The 18157-nt window shown below is 37.2% G+C and overlaps 3 protein-coding genes across 6 annotated transcripts in view; all 3 read right to left on the bottom strand.

The window, feature by feature from the left end:
• Window positions 1-1404: 1404 nt before the first annotated feature.
• Window positions 1405-9878, bottom strand: LOC145912389 (uncharacterized). The gene is made up of 16 exons (XM_082999847.1): window positions 8720-9878; window positions 8445-8614; window positions 7536-8377; window positions 7315-7389; window positions 6869-6937; window positions 6496-6687; window positions 5776-5880; window positions 5175-5270; window positions 4973-5032; window positions 4545-4670; window positions 4180-4271; window positions 3607-3787; window positions 3071-3214; window positions 2503-2661; window positions 2153-2300; window positions 1405-1879 (listed from the first exon to the last, which is right to left on the bottom strand). The coding sequence occupies exons 1-16, from the start codon at window positions 8765-8767 to the stop codon at window positions 1765-1767; spliced, it is 2622 nt and encodes an 873-aa protein (XP_082855973.1). The 5' UTR covers window positions 8768-9878; the 3' UTR covers window positions 1405-1764.
• A 1012-nt stretch (window positions 9879-10890) lies between these two features.
• On the bottom strand, window positions 10891-13787 carry LOC145909513 (uncharacterized). Of its 2 annotated transcripts, XM_082996905.1 has the most exons (7): window positions 13607-13787; window positions 13456-13536; window positions 13065-13115; window positions 12899-13000; window positions 12736-12840; window positions 12503-12582; window positions 10891-12208 (listed from the first exon to the last, which is right to left on the bottom strand). In XM_082996905.1, exons 1-7 carry the CDS (start codon window positions 13742-13744, stop codon window positions 12004-12006), a joined length of 762 nt encoding a protein of 253 aa, XP_082853031.1. In that variant the 5' UTR covers window positions 13745-13787; the 3' UTR covers window positions 10891-12003. The 2 variants fall into 2 exon arrangements, with proteins under 2 accessions (XP_082853031.1, XP_082853039.1); XM_082996913.1 differs by lacking the exon at window positions 12503-12582 and having other exon boundaries at window positions 12068-12208.
• Window positions 13788-14468: 681 nt separating this feature from the next.
• Window positions 14469-18157, bottom strand: part of LOC145909225 (multiple PDZ domain protein-like) — a 30208-nt gene continuing 26519 nt past the window's right edge. For all 3 annotated transcript variants that reach the window (XM_082996559.1, XM_082996566.1, XM_082996574.1), the window contains exons 44-50: window positions 17673-17820; window positions 17136-17312; window positions 16802-16918; window positions 16458-16565; window positions 16085-16197; window positions 15629-15807; window positions 14469-15108 (exon numbers count right to left, since the gene is read on the bottom strand). In XM_082996559.1, coding sequence (XP_082852685.1) covers window positions 15011-15108; window positions 15629-15807; window positions 16085-16197; window positions 16458-16565; window positions 16802-16918; window positions 17136-17312; window positions 17673-17820 — 940 coding nt within the window. In that variant the 3' untranslated portion in view covers window positions 14469-15010. The remainder of the gene's footprint in view (window positions 15109-15628; window positions 15808-16084; window positions 16198-16457; window positions 16566-16801; window positions 16919-17135; window positions 17313-17672; window positions 17821-18157) is intronic.

Here is an 18157-nt window from a genome sequence, read left to right as displayed (position 1 = left end):
CACAAGAACCGCGAAACACAAGTTCTTACTTGACATATATGTATTGAAGACCGTAGACGTCATTGGCCCATGGTCCCCCTTTTCCGTTGCGACCTCTGCTGGAGGATCCGTACCACTTGTAGAACCCGTCTCTGCTTCCACCGCACCAACCACCATTCTGCAGAGCAATGGTCCCGTACCTCCGGGCGAAGGCGGCATCAACGCACTTCTTGACTGCGTCTTTTCTGGTGTTGTATGCGCCAGTACCCAAAACCTTCTTCAACCTCTCCAGTGTTGGAATAGCCCGGGTTGAAGTGTCCTTCCAGCATCCGTAGGGAAGTAATCTCACTGCCAATGTCGTTACGTCACGATTTTATTTTCTCGTACTATTCGTAGTTCAGGCAAACAAAACGACTCGTATTTGTAAAGATCAAATGTAAAAATCATTCATTTAATTGAATAAAGCTGTCCACAGATTGCTTTGTGCAATTTAATATATAATTATATCGATACGGTGAGTGATCGACAGCCTGCCAGTCTTTGGTTTTTAAATTAATCCAGTTTTTATTCATTAATCACATTATTTAAACGAAGTTATTTTGAATTGTTTTGTTTTCAAGAAAACATGGGTGTCCCAGTGGGGAAAAGAAAATCACAAAGAAAGTAATTTTAGCCCTTACTCAATTTTCTCTACAGACGAACATAATCATAATTTAGTTTTTCTCGTCGTGTCGGATTTCGCAAAACTAATAATTGACTGCATTGAACCGAATTGACGAGAACTAACCTACGTTGAACCGAAAGCGATTGAACGGATGAGAATACTGACCTTTGCCAACCGAAGCAATCTCGTAGACCTGATTTGACCATGGACCTCCCTGTCCATTAGATGAACACTTGTTGGAACTTGGAACCCCCTCATCTTCGGTATGTTGTTCTTGCAGAAGAGCTTGTGGCGCATTGGCCGCCATTCTTGTAAATATGAGTGAATTCATGTTACAAGTGAATTAAAGTATATCCGAAAACGGAAAAAATGTGAAACATAAACACAGAGAACAATCGGAATGGCAGAGCTTGCAGAGGAATGTTACTGAAATTCTGCCAACACCTGTTCCACAAAAAAAATTGTATTTTTCGCCTACACCTGTTTGGACAACAATATTTTGACGGGGATCACAGGAGTTATTTAATCCAGCGGGCAAGTGTTACTGCAAAAAAATCTTGATTTTACATATATACGGATTTGTTAAGATGGACAACCAAAAAATGGGTTTAATGGTGAATCGTGGGGACCGCACTGTTCGTTTGTGCATCGAAGCGTGCATTGCTTTTTTCTTATGCCGTGGTATCCGCTTTATTAAACGTGTGTTTTGTGTTGCTCGCTCTTCCTATACCGCACAACTTGCTGAATAAAACATCAACCGCTTTAAAATAGTCCTTTGTAATAAAAAACAATGCGTTTACATACAGAACAAAAATATATTCACAAACTTCTGTGTCGCTGTCCAGATTACAATTGGCGGCCAACGAAAATTAGATCGCGGGTTAATTTTGTAGCAAGTTGTCACAACGGAACAATTACATTAATTCCGTTCCAAGGCAAGTAAATTAATCAAATTTTCAACAGCAAATAATCCCACTCACTCTACACATATTTTAGTGAAAGTGTTGCACGTTTGTACAAAAAAGTGAAAAAAGTTGCAACAACATATTGTGAAAAAAACCCACGACCACATGACCTACATTACAACCCACATGTTCAATTTCAGAACAAACAAACACATCTCAAACAGCAACAACAGTTGCACCCCAAACTGGTTTGTCAAGATCAAAAGCATGTGTCCAGACATCTGAGGTTGGATCGTAAACTTCAACTGATGCCAGGGGATCGCCATACATCCTAAACAAAACCAAAATTAATGTGAGTATTTTTAAACAGCAGCAAATTCCTACTCACTTAACTGACAACAACACACATATCCTTTATATTTTTATTACTGATATTGCGATGGAAAAATTACTTTTATTTAATAATATTAGCCAGGTCAGTCGGTTGTGCGCAAATCACACATTTACATATATTATCCCAGTCAATAAACGCCTTCAATTATGAGTAACAAACCCTATAGTGACGTCACAATCACTAGTACAAACATTCAAACGTAAACCTCACCTTCCCCCCACAACATAAATCATCCCATCAATAACACAAGCTGAGTGAAGCCAACGAGGTTGTAGGAGAGGAGTAACATATTTCCATTTGTTGACTCTAGGTTCGTATTCTTCAACTGTTCGCAGGTAGCCACGACCATCATAACCTCCTGTCAGATTTAAAGTAAAACTTTGTCCAGGAATTTCTTGGCTTCTGTTTTGTATTTAAGTGAAATGTTTGTTCATGTAACTTTAATTACATCACGTGTGAATTAAGTAAAGTTACCTTACATTAATGGATGGAATCCAGAAAACAAAAAACAGTTTAAAAAACTACTAGTTTTAGTTAATATGTAGCTTCTGATAACTAACCAATTGCATAGATCTTCCCTTTAATTTCTTCACATGCTAAACCCCGTCTTGCTTCATTGAGAGAAGCGATTCTTGTGGAGGTTCCAACACGAATATCGCGGAATTCACATGATTGTAAGAGTGGTCTGCCATCATGTCCGCCCACAGAAAACAAAACATCTGAAGAAATTTCCAAAACGTTTGTGTTAATATTTATTGTGACGTCATATTACGATTATGTGGTAATGTTACGTAACAATCATTGAAGTAAGCACTACGTTTAACGTACAAACAAGATACAGTTTTATTTAAGGTTAATATTCACGAACTCAGTAAGCACGCAAATAAATATTTTTAACAAGAGTTTAATTTAATAAAACAAGATTTTTTGCTCATTTTACACGAAACGAAATGAAAACTCGTGCATATGACGTCATCACTAAAAATACAGATTTGCGAGTCCATGGTAATAAGTGAGTGAGTATTGTAGGGAGTCTGAAGTTTAAAGCGAATTTTACATTGTTGCCTTGCATTGTCAAGAAAAGCGAAAGCCTTCATAAGTTTTGAAAGATTTAAAACATATTCTTACTGTCAATTGAACACATTCCATGTGCATATCTTGGTTGTAACATGTTGGCACCAATTCTCCATCTGCCTTCTTCTATGTTATAAATCAGGTAGGATGAAAATGGTTTGCGATCTCCACCAACACCCCCGGAAAGGTAAAGTTTCTCTGTAACATGGAATTGTCAATCAAAAAATTGGGTAACATTAAAACTTGGTTCTTATGCAACTTTTGCTATTGTCATTAACAAATATGTCTGTAGCATAACAAAGTACCACCCACTTAATAAGGTGCACAGATTTTATTCTGTTGAATAAATATAACTCTGACAGTTATGAACTGGCATGTTTGCAAAAGATGGGGTGGCTGACCAAAAAAAAACTTTAGGAAGTCCTGATGACAACCTCTGCCAATCAAACCTAATTCTTCTGGTTGTGAGGGGCATGTAATGGCCAAATTATATTGTACCACCTTATTAATAATATGTTATATTTACTGCTGTGTTCTGAAGGTATTTAAATTTTGATTTAAAAATCTTTTGTACAATCATAGCAACCGACCTCCGACAACAGCAGATGCAGCAAACACTCGACCCTCACACAAATCAGCAAATTTCATCCAGCGATCACTTCTCTCCAAATTCATCATCTCACAACTTTTTGTTGGACCGTCTCCACCCAGTACATAAACTGTGTTTTCAACTTTGGCTGAAGTTGAGCATTTTCTTGCTGTTTTCAGTTTCTACAAATAAAATTGTGGATCTATTAACCTGTTGTACTATAACAAACAAATTATGACGTCATACAGGAAAAATGAAAACTAGTCGCCTATGGAGTGTGAGATAGTGTGAGTTTGGAACAGCATCACTAATTGGTTCACAGTGGGAGGTTGAACACCTGAGCTACACCATGAAAACAGACTAAGACTGCACAGCCCAATGTTATGGTTGTAGTGCAGAGTACGATGATGTCTCATGCTTCTATTTGTTGTTTTTCTATTTGTGATTTGCCATACTTGCGTTCAATGTTTTATACATTACAAAAAAAATGCAGAGTTTGACTATTTGTTGACTATGCCCTAGGAAACTGACGGTAACAACCAATTCGCATGGCAAAATCTCGAATGCAACTAACCGGTAAATGTTGATGTTGTTTTGTGGTAACATTCCATTTCACACAATCTCTATCTGAATTGCAACCACCAATAACAAGAAATCCTGATGAATCTATAACAAGTTTAAATAGTATGAATTTTAATGTTAGTAAAAAAGACTGCCCTAGTTAAGGCCCCATAAGAGTAATAATTCCTCAAACTCACTTTAATAGAAATACTGAGTGCACTGCTGACCACAGAAGCTTTAAATACAAATACTAATAACCTTCAAAAACAAAAAAAGAACAGGCAGATCATATGCTAAGAGGCTGGCCTGGAAGTTACAGAATATTGATACATTTACCTTTTCACCAAAACAGAAAACAACATATTTTTAATATGTTACCCCTGTTTCTTCTGCTTGGTTCTTGATGTGATGAGCGGGGCAGGAAATGGTTTGTTGGAGGATTTCTATCACTTGTTGAGCTTTCAGATCTTGCTTCACTTGGAGATTCGGAGTTATTTCTTTCACCTGTCAATACATTATCACATACATATCCACATGTGAGGAAACACAGTTCTTTCTCATCAAAAGTACACATAGTAAGCACAAAATGTGTGTTAATGTGGTTATAAATAAATGAACCATCACTGCATATCAACAAGTGTTAAAATATAGTAGATAACAAACATAATTAATCATGAAATTTATCCATCAACCTTGATGCAATACAGAAATACCAAACAGGGAGAAGTAGAACTTCATACTTCTGTGTTGAATGTTTACAAATGCAAGTAGTTTGATAAACTACAAACCATTTTAAATATTCTTACCAAACAGAAGTTTGGGCTTTGTGACATCACTTGAACCTTCTGCAGTTCTAAAACTTTCACCTGTATACCAAGCATCACAAAAACTTGATATTTGCTTCGACATAAACAAAAGAATATTTTAAATTTGACATTCTGGGTACCAGTTTCTATTCGATTTTTTTTTTCACAAAGAAATACTTTGTTAACACCTGTTGTATTTTACCTGGTTGTTGATGTGATGAGAGGGGTGTGGAATAATCTACTCTCAGGTTTCTGCCACTAGGTGGTGACAGAGGGTTGGTAACAGGTCTCAGTTTCTCTGGTGTGAAAAAGAAATTCATAGGTACATAATTTACAGAAATTTCAGTTCGTAAAAGCTGTTTGAAACTTTTGTGGTCTTTGCAAGCAAGCTAACATGTTAAGAAATTAGCTCGATATAGCTTGTAATCAGATATTTAAATCAATTCATATCAACCAATCAGCCTGCGATCATTTTATGTTTGCTGTATTGATTTAGACAGCTGATGTCATGTGATATTGGGGTCATTTCTGTACACGATAGCTTGTAGCAAAGATCAAGACTAAATCACTATAATTAGGTGAATATAAGTCCAATCATGCTTTCTGTAGTGTATTTAGGAAATGTACTTCAGACAATCATTTCATAAAACTTTGCAAAGTAGCTGCAAAAAAGGATATGGGGCTCTCTTACACAAACACCAAACTAACATTTTGTAGTAAATTACTTCACATGTTGGTATTGATTCTATCATGCTGCAATGCTCAATGTTTACAATGCCACACAATTAAAAAATGCAAATTACCCTTTTTACTTCTCCCTTTTGAGGTGAAGAAAAATTCACGTATTGGATGGTTTCTTCCACTGGGTGGGACTTCAGGTGTAGCATGACTTGTAGATCTTCTATTTGCTGTATTTAAATTTTGTAAATAGACATTTAATCCTGATTTCTAAATGACATTTTTAAACCCTTTAATTTAATGTTGAAACCTTCTAGTAAATGACAACAGCATTCAAAGGTTTTAAATTACAACTGAATAAAAAATTTATCTCAATTCGTAGTTGGCGGATGCAATTAAGTCTGTGAAGGTTTCGAGTAAGTTTGTGAGAACGCTATTCGTTATTTGGCGTGTATTTTGCTTCACCCATTTTAACGCAGATTATAGCAAAAAGCAACACTATTTTGTTTTTCTTCAGTTATAAGACTGCATGATTAAACCGATAAAAGGGTTTAATAAGCAGTGTTGATGTGGAGGTGGTCCAAAATATTGAACAAAGAGACTCCCTTGCCATGTATAATTATGTCATGTAACTCATGTTAATCATAAAATAAAACTACTACGCAGTCAACAACAATGGTTTCAACCTTCCATCACAATCTTATTTTGAGGCATTAAATAAATTGAATCTGTTGGAATATTCTCATTTTGATTTTGCATTTTCTATGAGTAGGTATGTAGTTGTGCTGAGACTGAAATAAGCTGAGGGGTCTAGAAAAAACACAAGTCTGTACCCAATCACTTGCCTTGTACTTGTGGTGATTCCTGTTCTCTTTCACTTCGATGAATGTTGTCATGTAGTGGTTGATTACTTTCAAGTCCAACACCTATTGCAGTTCTTCCAGATGATGGGTTGGGCAAGTCATCATCCACTGGAAGGTTTTCTTCACTGGGTGGGATTTGGGGTGTAGCATGACTTGCAGGTCTTCTGTTTGCACCTGGAGACAAATATATCCAGTTAAATGCATTGTATTAAAGCATTATTAATTTAAACATACAAGTATTAATATATGGTAGTTAATAGTATTATATTATATTCTAATTCATAACACCATAAGAAGCAGTTGGACTTTAGTTTTAGCATTAGTTGGCAGAATATGTCATGTATGGTTACAAAACCTCTATTATGTGATGGTCTGGGCTGTGTCTGGTGTATTTGCATCTGGGCAACATCAGCAATTGCTTCATCTGAAAACAGTGTAGTTTACATCAAATTTGTTTTGGTAAGTAGCAAAGCCGCAAAATTTGCAATTCCAGCATAGGTGATATAGGCTTTATTTCAATTTCTGACACAACGACCTTGACAGGGTACGTGTAACAAATGCTGGCAAGGCAAGAACACTGATTATCTTTTCAAAAATCAGCTTGATTCAAATACTGTTTGAAATTAAAATGCATTCTCTTTAAATCCTGCAGATCTCAGCGAAATTTTGATGCGTCCGGGCTGGCAGCTTGCAACGAAAAAGGATTACAGCCTCTGACTGACACAAACTTAAACCACCTGGATCTAACACAACCAACAAATCCTAGCATTCAACCAAAACTGTTTAACACAAATTACTTACCTTGTATTTGTGGTGATTGATCTTCAATTTGTTGGATGTTGACCTCAACTGGTTGTTTAATTTCAGGTCCAACATCTACAAACAAAAACCCTCAACTATTACACAAACAAAAGATATAAAGCATGCATATCAATATATAAGTTCCATTGTACATAAACACTATTGTGGAAGTACGATACAAAACAAACTTGAAATCATGAAACTAACAAACAAAATGCTACCATGAAATTTCCATGTCTGTGTTGAAAACTGGCTGAGTGGAACAGTTGGATTGTGGGTTGCTGTTGGGTCCACAATATGCATGTTCCTTGCAGCATTTGCTACCTGCAGCAAAATTACTCTGGGATCTTGTTTGGAAAGAAGTTGTTGAAATTCATCCCGAATGTGGACCATGTCTGGTCGTTGATTTGGATCTTGATCCCAACATCTGATCATCACTCTTTCCATCAAATCAACTATTTCTCTGTTGTTTGCATTGCTTTGCTCTCTTAGGCTTTGTATTGCTTCACAGTCCGGTCGTAGACTCCTCTCAAGCTTGCGCCAGAACTCTTGTTCTGACTGGTATGGTTGTTCACGACTTAGCATCTGAAAATAGATGATACCACAGCTGTAAGCATCCTGTTCTTTTTTAGGTCTTGCATATTGAAGAAGCCTTTCTGGTGCTGCATAGTAAAGTGTCAATCCCTGTGATTTTGATTGACCTGGCAGTTGAGTTGTTGATCCTGACGTCAGTTGGACCAACCGGGCACATCCAAAGTCACCAATTACGCAGTGCAAGTCAAGTGTCATGAAAATATTTTCTGGCTTCAAATCTAAGTGAACCAATCGCTTGTTGATTCCACAGTTGTGAATGTAGGCAACTCCTGATGCTATTTCAGTTGCCATGCGAAGAATTAAACCAAGTCCAAGTTCAATATCTTGATCCAGGATTAGAATTCTTAAACTTCCACCTCCATAGAATTGCATTACAATCCCAATTGCTCCTGGCCACTTGGTGTATCCATGAACAGTTGATATGTTGTCATGGCGAGATTGCAGTAAATTTTGGTATTCACGTCTGAATCTACAAAATGTATAAATAAGATGCTGATCTAACTGCTACAAATATTCGTCAATAACCCTAATCTTACGTTTTTTCAAACAGGTGTTGTTCATGTTCTCCACCAGTGACTTTCAAGCACTTGACAGCAAGAAACCCAACTTTTTCATGTTTTCCAAGGAAAACTCGACCGTAGCTACCTTGACCGATTACACCTTGCTTGATGTCACAAAAGATATTTTCAGCTTTGAACTCTCTCAGCTAGAAAAAAAACACTTTTAAAACTAAATAATGCAATACTTTTTTAGCCAAAAATATAACAATTCATTATACAACATTCAATGCGTACAGCTGTGTTATACTTACAACATCTAATCCTTGTGGGTCAACAACAGATGAAGCAAACGCCATCATTCAATTTTTCACCAGCAACACAAACTAAAATTGCTTTTATTCTTCATTTTCCAAAACTGTGCAAGTTAAATGCTGAGCCCTGAGTGAAGCAAAACTAAACAAGGAAGTTTGGGCTAATCTAGTTACAAGACCTTTGATTGTTTGCAGACTGTCACGAGTCGGTCTCAAACTGCTACGGTTTTATTTGATGGTTAATCATTTACTTGGAACTGTAACCGTACACTGGCAAAACCTTCCATACTATTGTCAACACAAAATACGTGCAGTATTCAAAAACATAGAAGTGAAAAGAGACACAATTCTGTGTATTTGAAATTTGGAAAACACGAGCCAAGCAATTCTTTCAAAAGAAAAATCAGTCGTACATATTTCTAATGTTCACATTTTACTAATTTTGTATTTCTGATGGAAAATAGTTTCTAAATCGGAAAGCACAATTTTAACAAACACACATTTTTCATGTCAAATTATGTTTATAATAAGTGAGCAAAATCTGTGTTCCTGCTTGTGCAAAACCTATTGCAGTGCCACATGCAACAGCTGCACTGATGAGACCTGGTCGAAACAGTGTGTACACCCTGTCTGCAGCTCTCATTAAAATAGTTTTTCCATTCAATACTTGGCAAAGAGATGCAAAACACCCCCCAAAAAACATAGATAACAATCGGCACGGCTGAGCTTGCAGAGGAATGCTAATGAAAATCTGCCAACACCTGTTCCACAAAAAAAAAAGATTGTATTTTTCGCCTACACCTGTTTGGACAACAAAATTTTGTACAATCATAGCAACTGACCTCCGACAACAGCAGATGCAGCATTCTTACGAGCTTCACACAAATCAGCATTCTTCATCCAGCACTCACTTCTCGCAGAAGAGTTTCCGGCGCATTGGCCGCCATTCTCGCAAATATAAATAAGTAAATTAAAGTACATCCGAAAACAAAAAAATTGGAAATACAAATACAAAAACATAGATAACAATCGGCATGGCAGACCTTGTAGATGAAAATGTGCCTAATTCGTAACACAGGAATCTGCATTCCCACAGGTTCAAAATTATGGGAAAACAACCTAAATGCAGGCCGAAACGCGTGGTCGCGCTAAAGGCGATTCTTGGACACTGCCTCGAAAATTTCAAATTAAAAAATACAGATGTTTAGACCTTCGAGTTCCTCAAGGTTAACAATTTCGTCAAACAAGAAAAGCCATGTTGAATTTTACCTGCACTGCGAATACTTCGTAGCCAGATTCGTAAGCTACTTTTGCACATTTAGCGATAGGGTTGTCCCTGGATGAATAACTTCCATCCAAAATGCTGTGTTTCCCTTCGTGTATGGTGATAGCGTGGTCATAGTTGTCCATCCAACACCCCAAATTGTTGTAGGTAACTTGAAAGAGGAACGGGTAGATGTAGTTGTTCACAGAGCAACGAATAAATGCAATGCAATAGTCAATATCCTGAACATATGTAGTAAATGCATTGGCTTCGTGCGAACGTTTGCTTGGAATTTGCGAACACGGTTGTTCAACATGGAAACCTTACACATTTGATATTCACAAATACGAGTCGTTTTGTTTGCCTGACCTACGAATATTGCGAGGAAATAAAATCGTGACGTAACGACATTGGCAGTGAGACTACGTCACCACGGATGCTGGAAGGACACTTCGACCCGGGTTCTTCCCACACTGGAGAGGTTGGAGAAGGTTTTGGGTACCGACCCATACAACACCAGAAAAGACGCAGTCAAGAAGTGCGTTGATGCCGCCTTCGCCCGGAACTACAAGATCATTGCTGTGCAGAATGGTGGTTGGTGCGCTGGAGCCAAATACGCTTTATTGACGTACAAGAAGTACGGATCCTCCAAAAGCTGTCGCAACGGAAGGGGAGACCGTGAACTCGACTACGTATATGTCAAGTAAGAACTTGTGTTTCACGGTTCCTTTTTTTTTAGAATTACAAGAATCGGGAGGAAAATTGTGTTTCACCCAAGAAAACGCATTAATTACGTTGAATATATAGAAAAAAAGAACACGGTATTTATCTAATTAGCTCGTTTATTCTCGTATATATCCATTGATTGACACTTTTCATTTGTTTATTTAGCCAACATACACATAATCAGGATTGTTGTGCGATTTAGTTTCATGTGAAAGTTTGTCACGTCACACACCATCAATACATGGTACACAAATATAATTTGAGGGTTTTAACAGAGGGAAGTTAGGTAACATTTCTATGGTAGATTTGATTTTGGAAAGTGCAATTGATAAAACAACAGAGCAATCACGTGACAAAGAAAGTTACATAGATGGGCTTAGAAAATTAATTTTACCTCTAAAAATTAGGTAACATTTCTATGGTAGATTTGATTTTGGAAAGTGCACTTGATAAAACAACAGAGCAATCACGTGACAAAGAAAGTTACATAGATGGGCTTAGAAAATTAATTTTACCTCTAAAAATATTGCATATGGTCTGTTCAATGTGGATATAACAATGAAATTAGTACCAGAAATTATAAAACAAACGAAACACATCAGGTAAATGCGACTGGACTGCGAATCAACCGAACTACCCAGTAGATAGTTAAAGTGCAACGGAAAATGTTAACATCACAATAAACACAAACAAGCATTGAAAAAACACGTGCGTATCTGTTGAAGATCGAAAACAAACAGCATTGCGTTGCTAAGGACAAACATCCGGAGTTCCAGATGCCTCGCTGTTAGGATGGTATGCAGTTCCCCAAGTGTGCAATAATATTTTTGTTGTTAACACGTTGGAAAAATAGACCACGTTTTTTCAAACTTTGACCAACAGAAATAACCAATAGGGCACTCGGATATTCACACAGAGATCGTAGATTTTCTTTGTATATATCCCCGAACACAAATTGTGTCAACTTAATTCCTATTTGGTTTCAATCGTATCCAAACCTTTTCTCCCAACGTAAAAGCAAAATACACGATGAGGCACGCGTTGCCATAATAAAAAACATGGACTTTTGTTTTTACGCAATTAAGCAACTCATCTTTTATATGCGATGATCAGCACAGACACCAGTGTTGCATTAACATCACCATACAAGGTAAAAACGGGGATTTCCCTAAAAATATTCAAACCCACCTTTTAAAAATCGTGGAAACGCCCACGTGGAAAAAAACGATATAACTTCAACGAAACATTGAAAAGCGCATAAAGTTTGAAGCGAGCAGTGCAATAATCTCATGGTCTAGTTTAGTGAAATTTTTCCTTTGGTTTTATCAGTAATGGTAATAACTGCGGGATCATCTGTTTTTACGTCCTGAGATGGAACTTCAACCGAAGGTGGTTTGTCTGCCACTACCAACACCTGCTTGTTGTATATCTCATCCTCAGGTTCATTCAGTCCACCAGTGGGCAGTAGTGTGTAAGGAGGGGGGGTAACTGTTGTTTCACTGAAAAACATTATGTTAATTTTTTTGGGTTGAAACAGGCGGTTTGCTTCTATTTTTAGTGTTTATTTCACTGGCATCACAGCCAAGCTAGACTGACCACTATTCTGTTTTGAAGTCATAACTTAATTCCTGACACATCAAAAAAAATTAAATTTAAGAGCTGTGCAAATATTGTCATTACGTTCTGATTAGTATGACTCGTTTGCTTCAGTGTAATTATGTTAGATTGGTCAGATCTATTTCAAAAGGAATGGGACAATTTCTTATGCAAGAAGATCAAATATTCCGAAAAACTTTTTCTTTAAACAATTTGGCCAAAACTTTCTGTAAAAACTCTTTCTCCACTTTCGGATTGTTTTGTGCAAAAATGATTTCTAAGAGGATGGATTTTAAAGTTAGATTAGAACATATATAACACAGATATTTGTCATTTACATCAGGAACTAATCTATAACATTAAAAATTGTTGACTTAAAGTTTATCACAGTTAAACAACCAGTTTTATTCCATAACATTTTTATACTCACAGGAAACTTTTCATCAACCAAAACTTTTTCAATGATTTTTTGCAGAAGTGCCCAACAAAAAGAAAAAACAGAAACAAACACCAGGTAGGCGCTGAAATAAAATACCTGCAAGCAAATAGCTGGTTATTGCAATTAAATTATTAACATAATTAAAAACTCATACCGCATTTTTAACCATAATAGCCATGTAATAATCCTGGATGTACTCCACCCTATATATGATCAGTAGACAGGGCACAAGAGTAACAAATGGCCATATATTCATCTAAAAAAAGGATATGTAGTGGAAAAATATCCAAAATTGCCGCAAAACTGGAATTTCAACTTACTGGTGCATAATGTTCTGTAGCAGTCCGCTTTTTTAATCTCATCACAAATGCCTGTTTTATACAAAAAAAAATAGTCAAGTACAAAACAATAATTAAAGTGTTTGTTTTTATAGGTGAGATCAAGTGATGTACGGCAGTTGTTTCTACCAAGTTTTGCTTTCACCAGACATAGCATATTTATGAATGTTACCAGATAAGTTTCTTTATGACAAAAACGGGAGCTTAACAATAATAAAAATCATTAAATAAGATTCCATGGAATCAAGTATATACAATTTAGAGGAAAGTAGCAGGAGCTAACAGATTTAATTAAAACAAAACGCTACAACACAAATAACATTTTAACTAACAAAAAAGCATTAAGTTTGGAATGTTGACACCATTTACATACCAAAATTTTTCCAAAGACCCCACGATGAAATTTATAAAATCCATATCTGTACCATGCAACACCTGTAATCAGCTCAATGCACTAAAAAAACATTTGAAAAAGTCAAAAAATCACTATTGTAGAAAGTCATCCACCACATAGGCCTACTTACGTAAAACATTTCGCTAATAATTGCTAAAAATATGTTTTTGCCACTTTTCTTCCTTTGCTTTCTGCTAACACGCATGGACATGGTGACAGGACTGACATGTTTGTGTCTTTCATCCGAAGAATCGGACTCAGAATTCATCACTAAACGCTGTTTTCACATCTCCAAGCCCAAACGTCGTCAACACATCCGCCAGTTTCCTGATTGAAAACGAGTTTTCATAACAATACAAGTTCTGTCAAGAACTTAAGGTACAACAAAACAATTTTTATACAAAAGTTAAAAAAGCAATGCCAAATACGTAAATTATTTATCGTTGCAATTTGTACAAAACATTAAAATTTATTTCTCACAAAAATACTGTAAATAGCTTTAAATTGTTATTCAACAGAAAAAAGCAAATTTTTTTACAAAATATTTGTTAAACAACTTCTTTCATGTTGTACTTTAAAACATAATTGGCGATTGGGGGTAAAGAAAAACGCACGTTTTGTGCAAAAGTATTTCAAGATAACGCAAACGAATGGGAAATGGTAAGTAAAGGTTAAATTTTAGTTTGTTGTTGTTTTACTTGCTTTTGTTGTGTCCAAAAACGACTTTATCTTGTCAATGAAATCATCACCGATTTCAAATAAATTGCGCAACTTGTCAGCTGTTTTTGCAACACATTGGCGCCACGTGCCTGTTTGGAACTGGCTAAAAAAAATCACCAATCTAAAGTCAAAGACTGCCAGAGAAACCCTAACAACATTCGTATTCGCCTTGAGTTCCAATTAAAAATCGTCGTGTTTCATTTAATTCCGAGACCCCAAAACCTGCATGTTGTATCTAGCTATAGACTACATATCACACGACAATAAACGTTAATCAGATTGTTTCACTGCATTTACACGATGGCACATTATATCACGGACAAAAACAAGGTTATAAAAATATTAGCAATAGACCGGTCACTATGTATTCACAAAGATTCAACCTGAAAAGAATGGGCGTTGGCATTATTTAAGCTCCAGCACCTCGGGTGTTTGATGAATATCACAAGCTTTCTTGTCAAAAAGTGCGAATAATTCTCCAACATATACATAAATTAAGCAAGCATTTTTTGCAACAATTGGTTTGAACATGCAACTTTAAGAGTATTCACTTTTAAAAGTCATTGGATAGTAACTAATACACTATAAGAATACACTGAAAGAAACGTACCTTATTACACCAACACAAAACGCTTATCTGGCATCAAATCAATGTATAATCAGAAAGAATAGGGCTTCACTTATGGGTTTTGTTAATACAACTACCTGCAGCAAGTGAGGAAATTTAACATGGAAAATAATAGAATATGAAATCGCACATAAAATTAGTTGGTGTGACCATCAAAGGTTTCTCCGGTTAGCGGTGTATTATGATCTACCGCTCGGCGGGGACGATACGTAGGATTATGTGGTTGCTTCTTCGTTTCAATGCTTCGGCCGCTTCTTCGTGGGTGTAACCGTCCAACTGCTCCCCTAAATAACGCAAGTATTGTTTTATACAAAGATTAGTTGACATTTAGTATGCCGGAATGAATTTTTTTCTTATGCAACTGAATCGTGAAACCGATGGGAAAGTTCAACTTTGGAACAGATGTTCTTCTGGGACCAGCATGGCTCAGGCAAGACTTAAATGTGGATTTTATACAGTAAATAGCACAGACAAGGGCAACTCCAGCCAGCGAGCTAAATCCATCCTGCTTGCCCATTTCACATCCACATAGCCCGGTTTTCAAATGTTTAATAATTCTTGGCTCGCTAGTGGAAAATTTTGCCTAACTCTAATAAATAACACCAGTAAGTTCCCACTTATTGCGCTACTTCTGCTCTTCTGGCATAAATTAACCTGCTTTATTTTTCCGACGTTTCGTCTGCCATACAGCAACACTTTATCAGGGTCAACCCCGCATAACAGACGAAACGTGGGTCAAATAAAGTACATGAGTAAGTTAATTTATGCCAGCAAAGCGGTCCCATCTAAATTGTAAAATCTCACCGTTAACGGAAACGATCTTGTCCCCTCTCTTCAACCTCCCGTCCACCGCAGCAGCGCCCACTGGCGACACAGATTTAACGAAGATCGGAAGATTTCCATGTGGAGAACCATAACCCCCCACAATTGTGAAACCAAGACCGTCAGCCCCCCTCAACAACTCAATGTCAATTTCCTTGTTGCTGAAAAGTTTAGGGAGAGAAGGATGGTGACTTTTCCCGTGAAGTGAGAAAATGGTGAGCGAATAATACACGCAGAACTTAGTCCAAATAAAACTTAAATAATTGATCATTAACCTATTTTTTTCCAACAAAGTCTGAATGTATGTTTGTCAAAATGTTGTTCAGTATATGAAAGAATATAAATAATAATTTCATTATATTTATACTCCAAGAAACTTGTTGAGAGTGCAGTTTATTCATTTACAACAAGGTTGAATTACACTTAAAAACAAGCAACCTGCTCTGAAAGTCGCCGATGGGATTCGAACCCGTGGTCATCGCGTTAGCAGCACTCGCAGCTTGTGTCAAATATTCGCTCAACTTTCTGATCTCTTCACCTCCATCTTGAACCTGAAATGAGAGGTTATCCGAGGTCAAATGTTACTTAAGTTTGACTGAATATTTCAGTTATTAACAAGAATTGTTCTTCTGGCACTTAAGTTACGAATGTGTTAATTGAAACCAACGTTTCGTCTGCCATCCGGCGAGACTTCCACAACCAATATTTCACGACTTATTACAAAATTACTTCGTCTTGGCGTGCAAATTCCCCGCATTTTGTACGATGTTTAACATAATAAAAATGTTCCATGATACGACTTTTACAGTACCTGCATGAGCACGATCGCGTCCTCGGAACCTTTCAACATTGTGACGACTTCGTCATGTGACTTGTGGTCTGTACTTTGTCCGTTGATGCTCAGTATCTTGTCCCCCACCTGCACATAACCAGGTTTTCTCAATTATTCAATTCATTGTCGGTATTGCTTTGTTTCTTATAAGTTGCATTTTCAAAACGGAGCCGTTCCTAGATGCCTAAAAGCTTGGTAAACATTTACATTAAAAAGCTTTTCTCGATTCTCAACCTCATTCTGTGAGGGAAATGTGAGGCAAACACTTTGCATTTCAGCAGTTATTGCCAGGGTAATGATAAGGAATTGACAAATTCCATTACCTTGAGTTTTCCTGTAGCAGCCGCACCATCCTGTACCATGGCAACGAAGATAGGGACGTCCCCTAAGGGGGAACCGACGCCGCCGGCGATGCTGATACCCAGGGGTTGAGTTGGGGACTGTGACGAACAATGAGAATTATTTTCGTACAAAGCTATGATATGTGTATGCAAATGGACATTTTCCCAAACGGGAAGTGTAATTTTATCACTGCTTTAAATCTATTGCAAACAATTGATTAAATCCATTCCTAAATGCTGCGTCTTGCTGGCATTGATAGATCACATTAAACTGTACGGCTCAAAGTGCACTCACAAAAAAAGGGGAAGTCCCCACCTTATCGATCTCGACGAATCGGACTTTTTGTTCTTCCCGCTCTTTTGTGGTGATCGTTGGTTGGCTGGCTTGGTCATGTGACGAGCCGAGGTAGGGAGACTTGGGAAGTGAGATGAGGTCATCGGGTATTCCAGCTTTCAGGCGACCGATCTGAATGTCCACTGAACCGTGCGCATTCTGTCAGGAACAACGTGGTTAATTCACCACCCAAGTTGTATGCTGGAGTTTGACAAAAAATGTTTTTTATCGGAGGGTGTTATTTGTAACAAAGTAAAAAAAAGTTGGATAGATAAATTGACGAAAAATGCCTTCAGAAATGTTCCAACAATTTAGTTTGTCCCGGCAGGAGATAGCACTTTTGTAACATACTTTTCCCGTGCATAATTTAGAAAACACATCATTAGTATATAGTTTGGGAGTTGCTTATAATGACTCAAACTTAATCAGTCAAGAAGCAAAACCTTCAGCATGCGTGTGGGGCAATACGGTTGTACATGTCTTCGTACAAACTCGCACACCACGACAACCATACTATACCTTGAGGAGTTGGGCCGCCACGTCCTGTCCTGCCATCCTCAGATCCACACCATTGACCGACAGTATCTGATCCCCTTTCCTCATCGTTCCATCCTTCTCAGCCGATCCTCCAGGGACGAGATTGGAAACGAAAACACCGGCTCCGTTTCTGAACGGAAGTAATAAAAATCGTTGGGTTTTTCAACCACCACGTGTGCGTTTGGCCCATACTTTCTACTGCGCGAAAACATCTTTTAAAGATAAAATTTAAGAAATTATTTATCATGTTTCTTGGCAGATACCATATATCTACAGGGTAAAACGCCAGCTACAGCCGGAATATTGTGCCAGGAAGTGACGTAGGATTTCGTAACATTGAAATCTTTACACCTTGCAGTTCTACTACACGGAAAGGGTGTGACGTGTTTGATATACAAGTATAAGGAACAACAGACTACATTTTAAGGCGACAATGTTTTTTAAAAGCCAGGAACCATCTTCAGATT

The sequence above is a fragment of the Ascidia mentula genome, chromosome 1 (assembly GCF_947561715.1).
Source record: "Ascidia mentula chromosome 1, kaAscMent1.1, whole genome shotgun sequence".
NCBI lineage: Eukaryota > Metazoa > Chordata > Ascidiacea > Phlebobranchia > Ascidiidae > Ascidia > Ascidia mentula.
Note: the sequence above shows the minus strand (reverse complement) of the source record. Positions and strands in the feature narration are given on the sequence as shown.